Source organism: Xiphias gladius, chromosome 24 (genome assembly GCF_016859285.1).
Source record: "Xiphias gladius isolate SHS-SW01 ecotype Sanya breed wild chromosome 24, ASM1685928v1, whole genome shotgun sequence".
NCBI classification, from domain to species: Eukaryota; Metazoa; Chordata; class Actinopteri; order Istiophoriformes; family Xiphiidae; genus Xiphias; species Xiphias gladius.
In genome coordinates, this window is record NC_053423.1 from 24498646 (window position 1) to 24516714 (window position 18069).

General features: G+C 43.3%; 1 protein-coding gene across 2 annotated transcripts; it reads right to left on the reverse strand.

Annotated features, from left to right (window-relative positions):
• Positions 1-438: 438 nt before the first annotated feature.
• On the reverse strand, positions 439-16133 carry LOC120786225 (zinc fingers and homeoboxes protein 1-like). Of its 2 annotated transcripts, XM_040121520.1 has the most exons (8): positions 15796-16133; positions 13682-14164; positions 10076-10702; positions 7185-7311; positions 4431-5660; positions 4067-4198; positions 2701-3122; positions 439-472 (listed from the first exon to the last, which is right to left on the reverse strand). In XM_040121520.1, the coding sequence occupies exons 2-7, from the start codon at positions 14038-14040 to the stop codon at positions 2709-2711; spliced, it is 2889 nt and encodes a 962-aa protein (XP_039977454.1). In that variant the 5' UTR covers positions 14041-14164; positions 15796-16133; the 3' UTR covers positions 439-472; positions 2701-2708. The 2 variants fall into 2 exon arrangements, with proteins under 2 accessions (XP_039977454.1, XP_039977455.1); XM_040121521.1 differs by lacking the exon at positions 13682-14164.
• Between the last annotated feature and the right edge of the window lie 1936 nt (positions 16134-18069).

Here is an 18069-nt window from a genome sequence, read left to right on the forward strand (position 1 = left end):
CTTCCTTGATACAAAGTTAACCTTAAAACATTGATTTTGTTTTTGTAAGAAAAGTGACATAAAAGGCCAAAATAAAAGCCCTGTCATTCCCACCAGAATAAAAGCCTTATTTGTACAGGAGCAGAGCTGGAACTTACTCTTGCGGTGCCGCTGTCTGGTGAGAGGCGTCGTCTTTAATGTTGAGTTGGTCCCCACAGCTCATCAGCCAAAACAAACTAAATCCTGACGCTTTGTCCATTGATTCAGCTCCATCGGCTCAGTGCTTCTCAGCTCCATCAGGACCCAAAGCTCATCTCGAAGGCACGATCCGCGGTCCGCCCGAGGCGCGACTCTGTCTGAGCTTCCCGTGGCCGTCTTTGGGTCCCGACCTGCCAGCTGAGAAACACTGACGTATACCATCCTCCGTGTCGTCTCCACAGTGGGGGGGCGGGGTTGGGGGTGGGGGGCGGGCGGGGGCGGGGCAACGCTATTTCTGTGGAATCAAAAGCAAAAAAAAAACAAACATCAGACGAGGACAGACCAGGTTCTGACCGTCACCACTCGCGTTGTACATGATGATCCAGCAGCTGCTTGGAAAACGTCGCTTCAAACTTTATTCCCTGCAAACGTACAGAAGAAAATCTTTTCATTCCCAACAAGGCGGCCGCTCCAAAAATACATTTGTTTTGTTCAGATTCAGATGATGTGCTATTTGAATCCCAGGTGACAACGTTATATGCCTGATTTGATGCTTGAATAAATGACTTCAGTTCAGGTTAACGATGAGATTATAGCGACATCAACAGTTAATCAATATTTCCCATCTTTCCAGATGTAAAAAAACCGTGTCAACTTCACTTACCTTTTGTCATTCTTTGTTGTGCTCTATTTTATATTACTTCCTGTACTGACACTATCAGCACTGCAACCGTTATTTTAGTTACTGATTAATCTGCCTGATTTCTTGGATTATTTGATCAATTGTTTTTCGTCTGTAAAGAACCAGACACAGTAAAAATGTAAAAGTCCAAAGTCCAGGACGACTTCTTCATGTTACTGGTTTTCTCTGACCAACAGTCTGAAGATATTCAATTCCCAAAGTTATCAAAGGAGAGAAAAGCAACAAATCCTCGCATATTGAAACGTTGCCGGTAACTTTAAACAAGTAGACAATGAATGTAACTGATACTTATCGATACACTTTGGACTACATCATGTTAGAATTTGGATAACTGGATAATGTTGAACAGAACGGGAGAGTTTTCACCGCTCGTATAGACGACGAGGGTGGAGCGCAGAATCGACTCAACCAAACGATTAACTGATCGGTCACTTGAAAGAAAATTAGCCGAGAACTAGTTTGGTGATCGATTAAATACGTTTCTGAGCAAATATGACCCAACATTACCCAGTGCCCGATTCTCTGTCTCCCTCTTGAGCAAAACAAGACATGTGAAAACCCTGATCTGACATTTTATAGACTAAACAACCGACTGACTGAGAAAATATTCTGCATTAACTGATAACAAAAGTGTGTGAAGTTGTCGGCCAGGGCTGCAAATCAGAATTATTTTCCTCCCGTGATTCCGTAAGCCTTCTGTTGTGCCTTTCATTAAGAGGAATTTAGTTCAGGGTGTGTGCTTTTACTTCTACTGTGTGCTACCAGATATTCAAACTGTAACACAGCCTTTCCTCAGCAGAGCCCTTAACAACAGCAGAGTGTCTGCAGGATTCAACAAGCTGGATTTAAAGATTTCAGAAATGAAGAAAAACAAAGAAACAAACAAAAAAAACTGTTACACATTCATTATACTAATTAAGCTGCAGGGACTGAACAGGGTTTGTTTTTGTTCAAAAATCTTGAATCGAAGGGATCGGTCGGACGGTAAAGCTCAGACCAGTTCGGGGGCTACTTGTGAATACGACTTGGTATTTTGATACTGCTGCTAATTGGATACGTCCATACTGAGAGTTCTGTACCAAAACAAAACCTTTTGAAATAGGTTCTTTGTATTTTAAATGTCTTTTTTCTTTTAACAAAATAAGCCCCCGATGCTGAATGTTGTCTGAACACAAGCAGGTGATTGAGAAAACTTTGCCTGATTAAAATCTAAAGTCAAAAATGGAAAAATGTTGAAATATACAGGAGCTCTCTTGTCAAAGCATAAATAAGATTATGTATCTGAATCCTTCCGAGTTTCTGACGCTGAGTGCTACGGACAGAACTTAGTTGGTATTAGAGCTGCAACAATGAGTCGATCAACAGAAGATTAACAGGCAACTATTTTTCTAATTGACTGAAGTCATTTTTCAAGCAAACACTGACAAATCTCTCATTTCTGCTTCTGCGGTCTGAGTTTTCTTTTCTTTTCTTCGTTTCAGATTTTTTTTAAAGTGCACCTCTTCGGGTTTTGGATTGTTGGTTGGACAAAAACGAGTAATTTGAAGTTGTCACTTTGGAGCAGGTAAATGTGATGGACATTTTTCACTATTTTCTGATATTTTATAGACTAATCAATGAATTGAGAAGATTAGTTGCAGGCCTGGTCATTTACAAGCCTTACTTTACTTTCGGTTGTGTAGACCAATGCAGAAATGCAATAAAATGAACTTTTCACACACTTCCTCTACCTAAAGATGTGAGACTAGAACACATTTGAAGCCACAAGTCTTTGGTCCTGTAGGTCATGAAATCAAAGCCCATTCGAGTCGGACGCTCACCAGTCTGCTCATGTCTGCTCCTCTGCCTGGGGCTGTGATTGGCTGACACCTTCAGATTCCTCCTGGATCGTCTCGTGGTCTTCCACCTCCTCTTCTTCCTCGTTGCAGTCGTCATCAGAGGCTTCCTCTCCTTGTTCCTTCACCTCCATCTCTCCCTCGCTGTCTCCGTGTTCTGCCGCCGCCGCCGCCTCCTCCTCTTCCTCTTCCTCGTCCTCGTCCTCGCCTTCCCCCTCCTCTCCCTCGGCCTCCTCGTCGCTGAAGGGCTCCTTGCCCTCTTCCACCCTCCTGGCGGTCTCGGAGAACCAGTCCCTCACCTGCTCGTAGCTCATGCTGGACTTTGTCACCAGGTCGTCCAGGTCTTTCTCACTCAGGGCTCGGTGTTTGAGGTAGTAGTCCTTCAGAAACGCCTTACCAGACTTCACCTGCAGGAGGGAGGAATAAAATTAACATGTCTCAGCATCAAAGTAACTAAATACGATCCAATGAAAAAGTACAAAATAAGTCACCGAGTTGGTTCGTCTAAGGAAAACTTCGGGGAAATGTATCTGATTGCTGTCTCATCGGGAATAAGATGAGGAGACTCTAACGGGATCTCTGTGCGGGGTCATCGTTAGAGTATATACTGACCTCAGAGAGTTTTATATGTTGTATTACCAGAGAGATTATAATTTGCAAAGTATGTAAGTCACTGTTTGTTTGAACTGTACTATGTTGCAATACTGAGATAAAAAATGACGTCTACCATGACTGGGAGCAGGGACAGTCCACTAGCCTCAGCCAGTGGCTTGTTCACAGTGTTCGATGCCGTTGGACAGGTCGTGTTGGCTAGCAGGCTGCCCAACAATATATCCGTAAAGTTCGGAAAGTAGGGCTGCGACTAATGATTATTTTGATCAGCAATTCATCTGCTGATTAGCCAATGAAATGTCAAAAAGCAGCAAAAAAATGCTCTTCACAACTTCCAAGTCCAAGGTGGTGTCATCAGTGTCTAGATTTGTTCAAGCAAAACTCCAAAATATTCAGTTTACAATGATACAAAAACAAAGAAAAGCAGCAAAGTCTCTCATTTTCGGTTTGCCTTTAGCAACACAAAGAAATTGAGGGAAGGAAGGATCGAACACCCAGTGTTTCAATTTTCATGGACTGCTCATTTTTATTTTTTGTGTCTTTTACGCCTCTGAAATGTCGGTTCTAACTATGGTCCTAGTGAAATCATCCTGCCTTTTTCTATTAAATACCGCACTGTTTTAAACTTGAGATTCATCCCTGAATGTCTGCTTCAAAAGGAAATACATCACATTAAAGGAAGTGTCCAGTTTCGACGGACCTTTCATTTTTTAAGGTTCAGGTAAATGCACACACAGACCTTGATGGCGGTGGCGCTCCCCTGTGGGGAGCGTTTGCAGGGGTACGGCCGGCGCGTCCTCCTGGACCAACCCCGGAAACGCTTCCTGGACTTCTTCTGGCTCTTGGCTCCACCATTCAGCGCCTCGTCCACCTTCAATCCATGAAATATTTATAAGGTCTGTTAAGGTAACTAAGTCAAAGTGCTCTGAATAATATCATCATGACTGTTAGTGTCTGCTGCTACGACTTGAGAACTGACATCACATGCTGCTTTTCTTTCATTGAAAAAGAAAAAATAGTTGATAAACACAAAATTTCTTATCGTATCTACTACGGCTCGACATCATTTTGACACCTCGTTATAATAAACGGAGCATGTGCACCTTCCCACTCTGGTAGAGGTAGTACCACTTCAGGTTGCTGTTCTTGCAGGCGTAGCGCGTGTCTCCGAACCAGTTGACGATGTAAGTCCTTGGCAGGCCGCTCTCCTCGGCCATCTGGTCGTACTCCTCGGGCGTCGGCCACTGCGTGCGGACGAATGCCTTCTTCAGGATGTGGAGCTGCTCCGGCGTCTTCTTCATCGTCTTCCTGCTGGCGGGAGGAGTCGTCTGCCTCTCCTGAGCCGAGGATGAAGGCACAGCAGCTGGTTTCGCCTTTTCAGCATCCCCTTCGAAGTCTCCGTCTTTTGACTGCCCTGCCGAAGGCATTTTCCGCCTCTCGGTGAACCAAGCGTCCACCTCGCGTCGCGTCAGCTTTGTCTCTGCTCGCAGCCGGCTCAGCTCCTCGTCCGAGGGCGTGTCCGATTTCTGGAAGCTGGCTTCCAGGATCAGCAACTGCTCCTGCGTCTTTTCCTTGAACTTCTGTGGTGTGAAGTCGGGGAAGGCGTGCCGGAATTTGACCCGTGGGTCGCTGGATGAACCAGACGACCCCGGGGCGCTGGCAGAGGTTGGAGAGGAGTCGCTGGCGTCGTCACTGGAGTCGATGACGATGGTTGTAGTGTTGTCACTATTGTTGCTATTGTCATTAAGGCTTCCGCTGCTGTTCCTTCCTACCCTGGCTCCCCCCGACACCGCCACTCTGCTGGAAGGGGATTCGCTCAGCAGGACACCGTGGTGATCCTTGGAGTTCCTCTGGTTATAACGCGTGTCACTGAACCACTTCTTTATTGCTCGTTTGGAGAGTTTGGTGACCTGCATGAGCCGTGATATCTCCGCCTCGGTGGCGAACTGCCTCCTGCCGTAGCTGGCCTTCAGCTCCGCCAGCTGCTCCTTGGACTTCTTCGGTTTCGTCGTCGCTGAGTCCAAACTGAGCGGCATGCTGGCTGAAGAGGTCGACATCTCGGTCTTCGATTCTGACGTCGATGGTTCGGCAGCTTTGGGCTGGTTGCCGGGGAGACCTGCGACCGTCAGGGTGATGGGTGAGGCGACTGGAACGGCGCTGCCATTACCAGCCACCTGAGTGAGGACGAGGCCTGGCTGTCCGACGATCTGACACGTCTGGAAGATGGACTGCAGGCCGTTGGTGGCTGCAGCAATGTTGGCGGGGATGACGGTGATGGTCTGAGGGACGGTCTGCACCGTTCCGTTAAACTTCTTCCTCCTCGCCTCCTCCACCTGCAGGGAGGAGCAGCAAAGAGTTTTAGCTATACTTTATCTCAACTGGGAGATAAGACAAACGAATCAGGAGTTGGTGACATGCTGGGCTGGTCTACGACTGGACACAATTACTGGATTTTCTCTGCAAAAAGGCAAAGAACTTCTGTTGAAATGAACAGTAAAGAATGCAAAAGTGGATTTTAGTGATTGTTTAAGGATTTCTGTACATGTTGGCTGCTGATGAATATCATGTGATATGATGGAAAGCAGAAAAGCTACTTAACAGACTTAGAGGTGAGATTGATTTGTCAGTTGCTGTTTGCAATGCCATTGGTAAGCGCTGATAAATACATCTACTGTATGTACTGATTTCTGGTCTGTTTTTTTTTTGTTTTTTTTTTTTTAAACACAAACATCTGACATGTTCTTTGTGACAACTAATAAATTCCAAGCAGTATTGTTATCATACGCCGCATAATTAAAACGAAAACCAAATCCAATGCGCTTTCTCAAAATTTAAAGTCGACCAGAGTGACACAAGCACTTCACATGACGGTTTCCTCAGAGTGAACCGAACAAAATTCAGCCAGAGATACAAGATGACGAAGCACAGAAACTACAAGAAACCACAACCATAGCAATTTCAAAAAAGTTGGACAGTGGCTAAAAAGCAATGAAAGCAGTGCAGCACTTAAAAAGGTTAGAATCAATAAAGAGATCACTGCACTACAGCAAGTTTATACAGTAAAATTTATGAAGTGATTTGATAAACGACTCAAGAGTCTGCCAACTTCAGGCACATCGTTCCAAACTGAGGTTCCTGAATCAGCCAAAATAAAACCCAATACTTGGTGGTGCCCATGGTGGGATCTGACTCTAGTGGGGTTAAAAAGGTGACGATGTAAGACTCTGTTCAAGGTCCTATTCTTTTTGGATGGCCTACTAAATGTATTTCAGAATGTACTTGTCTGATGCCAAGATAATCTGATGGTGATTAAAAAAAAAAAAAGAAAAGAAAAAAAAAGTTTTACAGGGTTTTATGCAGGTTAATCAAGTTAAATAAGACTCTCTAAGACCTTTTAATACCACACAGAACGCAGTTTAATACCTGTTTCACCATCACACCAGCCAAAGTAAGAAAGTATGATGACAATACGGCCTAAATTATTTATTACTGTATCACTTCTCAGCAGTACAACAATAATACCTAATCATATATTACATTAATGCAGCCTGGACTACTTGGATAACTGGTACAAAATGGATGGAGAAAGCATTTAAAAAACAATGAATTTACGTTTTTGCTACAACAGGTGCCGTAGCAGTAACTTTTATTCAGATAAAAGTTGCCTGAATGCTGCACGTTTCCTGCGGTTTTTTTTGCCACAATTTAAGAGGAAAATGTAAGACATGAAATGTGACCCAGCGTTCTGACATTCACAGTAATTAGAAAAGCATCATGTGCGGGACAAATGTGCCAAATGCAGCCTAAATCAGGGTGTGGATGTGACGTTGTGCGAAAGCATCTCGTGAAGCACCGACCTCCTCCGGCGTCCAGCTGACTCCGTGTTTGAGTCTCTGAGCCGAAAACCAGACCTTAATCTGCTCCTCGCTGAACTTCGTCTGTGAAGCCAAGCCCATGATCTCTGACACCGAGGGATATGGAAACCTACGACACAAAAATCAGAGTCTGACTGTTAGATTTCTACAAACTAAGCTATTAAAACCAGTAAAGGATACAACAGAGGCTGTATTTAGCTGTACTAAAAACACATACCCCTGCAGTCTTGGTGTTTTATTTAGTTATTTGTTTCCTTTTTCTTTGCACCTTTGTGCAGACATGTATGAGCCAATATACACCGATCAGCCACAACATTAAAACTGCTAACTGGTGTTAATGTTGTGGCTGATCAGTGTAAAGTTGGCCTAATGGGACTGTAAAAAAAAAAAAAAAAAAAGTTTTATCCCCCCTCCCCAAAAGAAATCGACGTGACTAGGGCTACAACTAATGATCTGCCTATAATTTTCTTAATTGGCTGGCGAATCGTTTCAGCCTTAAAATGTGAGAAAATAGTGAAAAAATGTGACACACAACTGACGGTGATGCCCAGTTTTGAACAACCAACAGCCCAAAACCCAAAGATACTCAACTTACTATCATGCCTGACGAAGAAAAGCATCACATCCTCTTATCTGAAAAACTGGAACCAGTAAATGTTTAGTATTTTTGCTTGAAAAATGATTAAGACACTTATCCCATTATCAAAATAGTTCGTATTCAATTAATGTCAATCAACTAATCGATTAATCAACTAATGTCGCAGCTCTTCATGTGATACACTCTTCTGCACGTAAACGGGCCAATGAGGATACTCCTTTAATGCCTCATAGCAAAACATGGCCCTAAAAAATGTGTAAAATCTACTGGGGTGTTGATTGAGATGTTTATCAATATCAGTCAGTCTGAGATTAAATGTGACGAAACTTTACTGACACACACACACACACACACACACACATCATCATCATCATCATCAGCTGTTCAGTAATGCAAGAGTAAATGATCAAGGTGGAGATCATCACAATGAAATGCGGGTCAAAGTTAAAAGTTTGGTTTAATCTGAGAGAAATTGTAAAGGAGTACGGCTGTGATTCACCACTGCACTTCCATGAGGTTGGTGGATCTGCGAGCGGCAGATTCAAATCAGAGTGGTCAAAACCGAAGCGGCAGACGACGGAGGGGGGACGCTTGTATCTTCACTTTGTTCACAGGTGTGGAGGTTATGGGGGGGGCTGCCAGTTTTGTTGGCCTTGTTTTCTCCTGTTTGTTTCAGTGAGGGAGGTCGTTTACTGTAATTTGGGTTCTCTGATTCCCTTATATTGTTACCTTGCTAGTTAGATTTGTTTTGTTGAGTTAATTGAGGTTCCGTGAATCTTTCATCTCAAATTGTAAATAATATTCAACAATCTGTCTCTGTGGTTGCTTGGGACTTGGGGAAGATGTGTCTTTTTCATCTTTTATCTTTAAGTCCCCGGAATGGGTCGAAGGCTCCGAAGCCCCCGATCCTACATTTCCAATAACGCAACTGGATAGTGTCCTTTATTGGTGTCTCCACACTTGGTAAAACCACATCCTTCACACTCCACACCTGCAGTTTGTAATTCAGGCTTTCTGTTATAAATTGAGAGTCCATGAGCCTAAGCCAAGACAACCCTGATGACATGAACAGGGTTGTTTTCTCAGGCTGAGACGTACTAATCATGATGAGTAAACTGAACTTCATGTGTAAAATTAGTGCAGTGCTTCACACTTGAACCATTTTCCACGGCCAAACAGCAGGTCATTTCAGCTCCAGCCTTGCAAACTTGCAGAGGCACGAAGCTCGCTGCCAGCCACCGTTCCACCACGGTGAACATTACGTCGCATTTACTTTGTCTCAGAATTTTGTTATCACTGTGTGCTACTGCAACCGTGAGCAGGGACAACTGTCTTCATTTTTGGTGTTGACACATGCAAGGATAATCAAACACTGGAGAGTTGATTTTGGGCTGGAAATCCAGATGAAAAACAACAAATCCAGATGATAAATAGGCAAACATAAGACATAACGAAAAGAATTATTTAAGTTTGGTGCTTTGCATTTGAGGAAGGGATGTAGTTCAGCATCTTACTCCAGGTCTCAGCTGTCGCAGCATCCTTAAACGCACCACCGAGGGGACCTTTGAGAGGCAGCTGTGGTCAATGGTCAAGTCTTGTGATATTCTATGTTTTACTTCTTGTCAACAAACCTCATGACAAGACCAAAACCGACACTGAATGTAACCCACTAACAAATGTTGTGTGTCTGTCTAAGCCTGATATATGTCATTCCACTAAGACACAGAGCTCCATCACTGTCCAAGAACTATTAAAAACCCATCAGTGAGTCACACTGTTGCACTGGTTGACATGTTCATTCATCATCACGAACACACACACACTGTATTTTATTTAGGCTCAGTCCCACACACACACACCGTCCTACTGCCCCAAATAGTCACTGCAGCACCAAATGTGGATTAATCCGCAGCTGAAAAAAGTCCCCAACAAACGCACTGTATCCTCCTGTTTGTTTGTTTGAAACTACAGTGAGCACTGAGCCTTTTTTTAAAAACGAAAAATGAAACCATGTATATTTGATGTGTCTTAAGATTTACGTCATCAGTAAGAATCAACTGGCTTGAAGCTGAGAGCCACAGACAGAGAAGGGAAATCAGGAACACAGTGTTGGTTTGAGTCTGTTCATGGGATTTGTTGACAGTAAGGAAAAATGTAGGATAGGAAACCAAAGCCACCGTTGTGGTCCACAGTTTTGAAATTACGTACATTTAGCATGAATTCAAGCAACAGAATAAGATTCTACTGAAAGACAATGAACTCCGGGTGCAGTTACCTGTTGTAGGCGCTGACCAGCAGGACGTTGTTGTCCATGGCTGTGTTGTACGTGGGGATGCTGCTGATGGGGATGAGAAGCTGAGTCTGGGTCTGAGCGCTGTTCTGCTGGTTCTGCAGAGCCGACAGAACCTGAGCCAGCGTCCCTGGAGGCAGCACGGTGCTGCCGCTGGAGCCGCCTTTAATCTGCAGCACGTTGGGGCTGTTGACCACGATGCTCTGCGGGACGGCCTGGACCTGCACCGGCGTGGAGACGGGGATGAGGCGAGGGGCGACGGCAGCAGGGGTCACTGGGGCGGGAGACAGAGTGGGCGGCTCCTTGTTCTCGTCGTCCTCATCGTCGCTTTCCACTTTGATGACGTCTTCGACGGCCATTTTGTGCGGGGCAGGGAACTTCTTGGGTTCCGGTCTGCTCTTGATCCTCATGATGGGCGTCTTGCTTAGGGCAATGCCCTTGCGGGACGTCTCCTCCGCCTCGCCGTCCTCCACTTTAACGAAACTGCCATCGAAGGTGAGGTCGTTGACCATCTGCTGGAAGATGGTCTCGTTGTTTCGCTTCACCATCGTTCGTGTGAAGTTGTCCTCCCCCGGATGGAGGCGAGCGTTGTGGGCCAGCAGTGTGTCATAACTAGAGGGGGAGAATCATGGGGATATCTCTCTTTCATCATACATAACTAAGGCAAAGACAAATCCTCAGAATATTTTCTTTAACTGAGTGCTGAGATAAATATTACATATCCAGAGACATCGTATTCCTGATATTCTTAACCGCAGCAGTTCACAGCCAAATGATGGAACTATGGGTCCAAAAGTTCAAAATGAACCTAGTTATGACCTGTCATTTTTCAACAGGACCAGGTCAAACCTGGTATTTGGCTGGACCGTCCTTCATCTGTTTGCTTCTCTCCTACTCTCTTCGTTCACATATACAGTAACTTAATCCAGCTGAATTCCCAATAAAACTGTTCTCCTCTACATGTTTTTCTGTTTCTGTTGTCAGACAACGGAATGAAACAGTGACTGAAACGTGGCCCATCGAGACGACATGTTAACCAGCCACTTCCAAGCTGCTAAAATCCTGATTTCATAACCGCGTCGTCGTCTGACAGAATCACCAGACACACGAGTTAAAGACAACTGTGCTGTGATTTCAGCTGTATCTACCTGTAAAATGATCAGTCAGAGTGAAAGTTAGAAGCTCATTCACGTACGTGTCAGCAGCTGTGCAGGTCAGTTGAATGGGACGCATAGAGAGGTGCACCTGTGGAGGGAAAGCCTGACCTCGCGCTTGTGGGTCAATACAGGCGACTCTCTTTTATGGAAAGTAGCAAAGGTTTTTGCAAAGTCAGATTAGACTTGTCGCTAGGTGCTTTTTTGTGTGTCACTAAAAGGGTCTGAAAAGTCGGTAAATCTAGTGACAAAGGCTCTACGTTGGCAACACTGCATGTAAACGCCCCCCTGATGACGCAATAGAAACAGTTTGCGCGAATTCATTTTAAAAGAGCAACGACCAATGGTGTATTGTCAGCAGTCGGTCAGTCAGGGACATTTGCGTTTTTAGGGCTGGCCCTGCCAAAAAGGAAACCGCTACTAGGATGAGGAAACAGGCTGACTGAGGTCCTGTACTTCGGTCATGTGAAGACACCTGAGCAAGTTCATCTGCTGAAGAAGCCTTCGTTACTGTGATACGGCCGAAGGTTCTTTGAGTAGCCGAGTGAATGAACCTTGCATTTTGACTATGTACCACAAACTGCTTTGATTAAATTTTGCATCAGGATACACTGATTTATCCTCAGCCCATCATCAGTGGCCAATACAATACAATTTAGTTTTCCAAAATGTCTGATACACATTCCACTACTTGAAGTACTATATGTTCTGTGTTCACTTGCATTTTGTGAATAGTTTTTCCCTACTGTAATTTTTAAAACAGATATTACCTGACATTGTACCCTGCAACTTATGAAGATACTGTTGAACTACAATTAGGAGCCAAAGGAGACTTTGTTCCATGAAAGTACAGAGTTGGTAAGAATTCTCTGTGGGTTCATCTCTGAGAGCAACACAGTCATTTCATTTAATTAGGGCGCAACCAGTGATTATTTTCATTATCGATAATCGCTGGAGTCTATGAAATGTCAAAAAGCTGAAGGTAATGTCTTCAAACATCTTGTTTTGTTTGACCGAAAACCCAAAGATATTCAGTTTACAATGGGATATGACAAAGAAAAAAAAAGAAGCAAATCCTCTCGTTGGAGAGGCTGGAATCACAGAATTTGTGTCAAAAAAATTTTGCTTTCAAAATGACTGAAACAATCCCTCCATCATCATTTCTGTCTAACGACTAATCATTTCAGCTCTAGATTTATTGTGAAAGCTGATTAGAGGAGCTCTAACTCCATACATTGAATCAAAACTAAATCCATTACAGTAAAAAAAATAAAGTGTATGCGCCGTATATTCAGAGTCAGTGAGGAAGGATATTATTTGATGGAATTATGAACATAATATTGTTCCTTAGAGTTATTACAGTGCACTTAAGATAAGTGTATTTGGATTTGGTTTTTTGCCGTTATTTAAGTGATTATTAGTGTGTGTGATCTTTTGATTTAGAAAATAATTTAATGTTAGTTCTTTAATGACGGGTCTGACAGGTATGTTTCTTTACTCACCAATCAACATTATTTTATAGTAATGCGACTATTGATTACTTCCATGATTGATTGAACAAACTTTTTTTTGACTAATCAATGAATGTTTAAAACTACAAAACTATAAAAACATTAAATGGTCATAATAAGAGCAAAGATTTTCAATTTTCAATGATATGAAACAGAAAAAAAAGCGTGAAATCCTCTTTGAAAAGCTGGAAATGGCAAATGCTTTGAATTCCTTTTTTGGAAACTCTTACTAGCCTTCTGGACGATACTGTTTTACAGCTGCAGGTTCAATTTAGAGAGTTTTGGTATTTGGCATCAACCAAGGTCAACAGACAAATGAAAACAAAAGTAAGTTTGTCTGCCCTTTACTCTCAAACACATTCCTGTGTTTCCCATACATTGATTTATTCTCGACGGCCACCACAGTATCAACCTTGACCACCACATGTCGATTTTCTATTTTCTGTAATTTTTTTTCTACTATTTCAAACGGGTAAAACCTTATTTCATGGTAGAGCTGTGCGCAGCGCATTGATCCACTCAGCCCCTCCTTGCGCCGCTCTCTCTCTGGCCATCGGGAGCACCGGGAGGATTCCCGCCGCATCGGTGGGCCGCAAAGTTTTTATCGGCCCTGTCAGTCTCTTTAGCAGCCCTCTCTGGGTGCCTGTCATGCGGGGTGCGCACGAGAGCGCGCTTCGTGTGCCGGGGCTGGGCTCACCGGCTACTCAAGATATCTAAATTACAGATGTTACAGATGTAATTTGTTTGACAAAATGTGAATCAATGGAGCTGTATATATTGTTTGGTTATTCATTTGGCAATTAAAATATTTGCAGTGGAGCACCTTATACACAGTTTTACCTAATAATTAATTTGAGAACCCTCCACAAATAGAATCCAATTCTGTGGAAAACACTGCATTCAGTATAGGAAGACAAGTCCTCTACCTCTTTGTGTGGTAGTCACACTCCAAGCAGACGTAGGAGGTGTTGATGATGACGTCGGGATGCTCGGTGTCCACGTGCATGGTGAACAGGTTGAGCTCTGACGTCTGGAAGCTGCAGTATTTGCACTCGTATCCTCCCTCTGCCACGTCCAAGTCCAGGTAGTGGTCTGACACCTGCCTGACTTCGGCCTCCTCACCTCGCTCCTCCGACAGGCCACAGACATCAGAGGAGACGGTCGCCACGCCGTTACTGTCCTCCGGTTCTGCAGCATCCGCCATGTCCTCCATCTCCTGATCCGAGTCGACGGTTTCTCGAGGAGGAACCATGCAGGGGGTGGTGGACTTCCTCCTGCTCGCCATCCTGAGGTTCGGTGAGAGCTGCGTCTAGCTGGGTGTTTAAGCTGTCTCAGTTCAAGTCGTCCCGCTGTGGCTCCATAAAGAAGGATGTCGTCAGTCGAAATTCTTCCTCCGTTTCCCTTAATTCCTGGAGACGATGGAGCCAAGTGTTAACACATACCGTATGACTGCAGCACAACTCACATGCAAAGACTAATATGTAAACTTCCGTTTAAGGCCACATTCACACCTGGAACCGTTAGAGAGTCTCCGGACGCCTCTCTCGCTCATTAGGTGGAGAAAACGAACACGGCTGGAAAAAAAAACTAACACCACCACCCGCCCCGCTCTCCATCCTCTCAAGTAACAAGAGCCAAATACAAGAAACCGTAAGATGCAGGGAGGGGGAGGTGGAGGGAAGGGAAGGGGTTAATTAAGTTCAATTAATCAAGAATCGTGATGTTTATTATTATTTATTAGCTTATTTTGGATTTTTTTTTTGATACATCGAAACAGATGACAAACAGTTGAGCGTGTATTTGTATTATATATATATATAACTATCTCTTATTTATTATTATTATATATATGTATATATATATATTTTCTTTTTCTATCTATTTTTTTTTCTAATTTTATTGAATAATAATTTATTAATGGATTAGTAAAAAAATTAAAAATAATCTGCTTTTTTTTGTTTTTGTTGTTTTTTATTTTTTTTTTTAAAAAAAAAAAAAAAAAAAATTCACAGCTCCCAGTTCCTCAAATGTAAGAATATGCTGTTGCTTTCTGCTGGAGACTTTTTATTTCTGAATTCAGACAGTTTTCAGAAATGAGACATCTGAAGAATGAGATCTCTGATCTCTGAATCTCTCTCTGCGGGCACAGAACAACAGCGGGGCAGAATCGAACATGCTGATAATATGAAAATAAGTATTATAAAGTAATCATTAATCGTTGTGCTGCTCTTTGTCTTGGTGCCCGTGGGTGGATTACCCGTGGGGTGATTACCGGTACGGGCCCGGCTGGGGGGTCTGGGGCCGGGGGGGCCCGGGGGGGGCCCCTGGGCCCAGAGGGTGAGGAAGTGAAGTGACTGTAAGTGTTTGTGTAGGTGTAGAGCAAAGCAAAAAAACAAAAAAACAGAAAAAAATCAAAAAGATGTAAATTTCTCAGTCCGTCATTCGTCATTTCTGGTCCCGGGGTCCCTATATGGGAGGGCGGGGGGGCTGGGGATGCTTGGACCCCGAGACCCCATTTCTCATGACCAATCCACCAACCATACACCAACCATGGTCCAAATAACTTTCCTCTGGCCACTTTTCGTATCTAGCTGGACCTGATCGAGCCCCAACATCCGAAATATCTGTTGCGTGTTTTCGAAAACGTGGAGCGAGTGACGTTAATTGCGGGAGAGCGTGGTAACCGGGGCAAATCGTGCGGAGAGCAGGGGACCGATGAGACACTTTTACTGCAGTTTGGGCGAAGGTCCCGATGCCTGCAGCCCCGTGCACACCGAGCGAACCGATCCACTCCGATTGTTTCACCGGCTGCAGCAGAAAACACGACCCCTGTCCACACGCCGCACATCCGAGGCTCCGGTCGCAGAGACATACGGAGAAAGAGGAACGACAACATCCCAGCAGTCGTCCGAGCTAACATTAGCTAGCTGAACATTACGTTTAACTGGTCAATTGTCCACAAGTGGCTGCGGGTCCGAGGCTGCCTCTAGCCGCGCACAGACACCGCCGACAGTCCCCCGTCAGCCCGGCGTGTGTTTACCTGGTGAATCGGCTGCCGTTTGCCATCCTCTTGCGACAAATAGTTAGCTGGCTAGCGGCCGTAGCTGTGTAGCATCTCCGGTCGGGTCTGTTGATACGCAGTCTTCCGCCTTTTACCCAAATACACCGAGGATCCCATCTGCTTCAGCCGCACGCAGAGCCGCCCAAACGGCCGGGAAACAACCGGACTACCGCTCGTTAGCTCCGGTTTGGGCCCGCATCGCCACGACTCGCATTGCTCACTCCGCCGCCTTTTCAGTAAGAGGGACAGTTTAATAAAAAAGGCTCCGATAGTTCAACGAATCTGACGATGGCCATTTTTTTCATACCGCCGCTACGAGCGAGCAACGGCCGAGAAATGTATCCGGTTTCGACATTTCAAAATAAAAGCTTCAACTAAACCATTCAACAAATCACCGGTTAATAGATGGAAAAAAAAAACAAAAAAAAAAACCAAGGGCAATAATAATAATATTTAAAAAATACATATCAGAAAAACAACAACAATAAGAGGAACTGTCATAAGAATGAAAAACACGAGAAAACAACAAAACAAGGATAATGACAATTATAATGACAATGAAACAAACCCAAAAACAACAATATTAATAAAAAATAAATGAAAAACAACAACAAGGATAATGATAATAATAATAATGCAAATTTAAAAAGCACATCACAATAAACTCCACTACTGAGGACAGCAGAATTAAGACTGTCCCTACAAAATGTTATATTGGCTAAAAGCGCCGTAAACTGCACTAACATTTCACAAAAATCCCAAAAGCAAATCCCTTGTCAAACCAAATTAGCATCAAACATTAAAACCTTGACATTCATATGATTTCTTATCACATTAAACAAAGAACTCAAACAATGAAATGTTATTACATCGTTTATGTATATAAAAATATACACGGTGTTATATAAACAGTTTTAATTATGCCAGTAACTCATGGTTTATTTAGACCTAACATTTCAATTATTGTCTGTGATATTGATTGGAAACCAAAGGAAAAGTTTTTTAAAACTGTTTGATTGATGAATAATTATTCTTAGATATGACTCATATGAGCTTATATTTGCACTTAATGGCTGCAACCTCTCCATGCATTTTATTTATTGATTTATTTTACTTTTATGTTAATTACACAATTTAAATGTTCTCTATCTTTTTTATTCTTCTGTTTTCTTCGTGGTGAAATAGATCTCTGGTGTAATCAGCAGTGGAAGAAGACCTCAGATCTTTTACTCGAGTAGAAGTAGCGCTACATCAAAGTAAAAATACTGCATGACAAGTAAACGTCCTGCATTTAAAATCCTTCTCAACTTTTCTCAGCAAAACGTACTTAAAGAATCCTGCAGAAAAATGTTCCCTCTCAGGGATTTATTATTCGATCTGAGAGATTAGATTAGATTATTAGTTAATACTTAATTTGTCATTGTTTAAGAAGCATTTTACTGTTGTAGCTGCTCGAGGTGGAGTGGACTGGTTTTAACTACTTCATACACAGTGACCAAGTTTAGTGCAGGGGTCCTCAACCAAGGGGGTCGGGCCCCTCCAAAGGGGACACAAGATAAATCTGAGGGGTCGTGTGATGATTAACGGGAGAGAAAAGAGGTAAAAAAAGTTCTGATACGCGAATACACAAAAAGTTTGATTATTTTACCAATTTTCGGCCTTGAACAGTCATTTAAATGAAACCACCTGAGAAGTTCAGGGAGGAAATCGACGTACTAACAACTCATAGATATCTGAAGGGCGTTAAAAAGCCAAAATGTTTGTCCTGGTTTAATCTCTAACCCCACATTGTATTTTAGAAGATGACTGTATGTGAGGTATTAATCTGAAAAGTAACTAGTGAATACATCTGCCAGGCGCAGGTAGTGCAGTGAAAAGTACAATATTTCCCCTTTGAAATGTAGTGAAGTACACATATAACGTAGCATGCAATAGAAACACTTATGGTAAATACAAGTACCTCAGAACTGTACTTAAACACGGTGCTTGAGTAAATGTACTTAGTTGCTCTCCACCAATGGCGTAGTGATACTGAATTTATCTTATGTTCTGTGCTGACTGCATCAGCCTGTCGTGGAGACTGTTACGTACATTACATGTCAGTGTTGGTGCATATTACACAAACGATTATGGCGTTTATTTTGAAGGCATCTCTGCGGAGCGGAAACGCTAAGTCGCTGTACCGCGGCCAGCTCGACGGGTTTATTCGTGTTTTTCACATCGGCGTCGGGGCAGAAGGCTGGCGTGCGTCGC

Excerpts from the sequence above, each read along its gene's own strand:
- LOC120786225 (XM_040121520.1), bottom strand. The coding sequence starts at position 14,040 with ATGGCGAGCAGGAGGAAGTCCACCACCCCCTGCATGGTTCCTCCTCGA. Across the intron at positions 7,312-10,075 it reads CTGGTCAGCGCCTACAACAG|GTTTCCATATCCCTCGGTGT; the intron begins GTAACTGCACCC and ends TTTGTGTCGTAG. Across the intron at positions 3,123-4,066 it reads GGAGCGCCACCGCCATCAAG|GTGAAGTCTGGTAAGGCGTT; the intron begins GTCTGTGTGTGC and ends TCCCTCCTGCAG.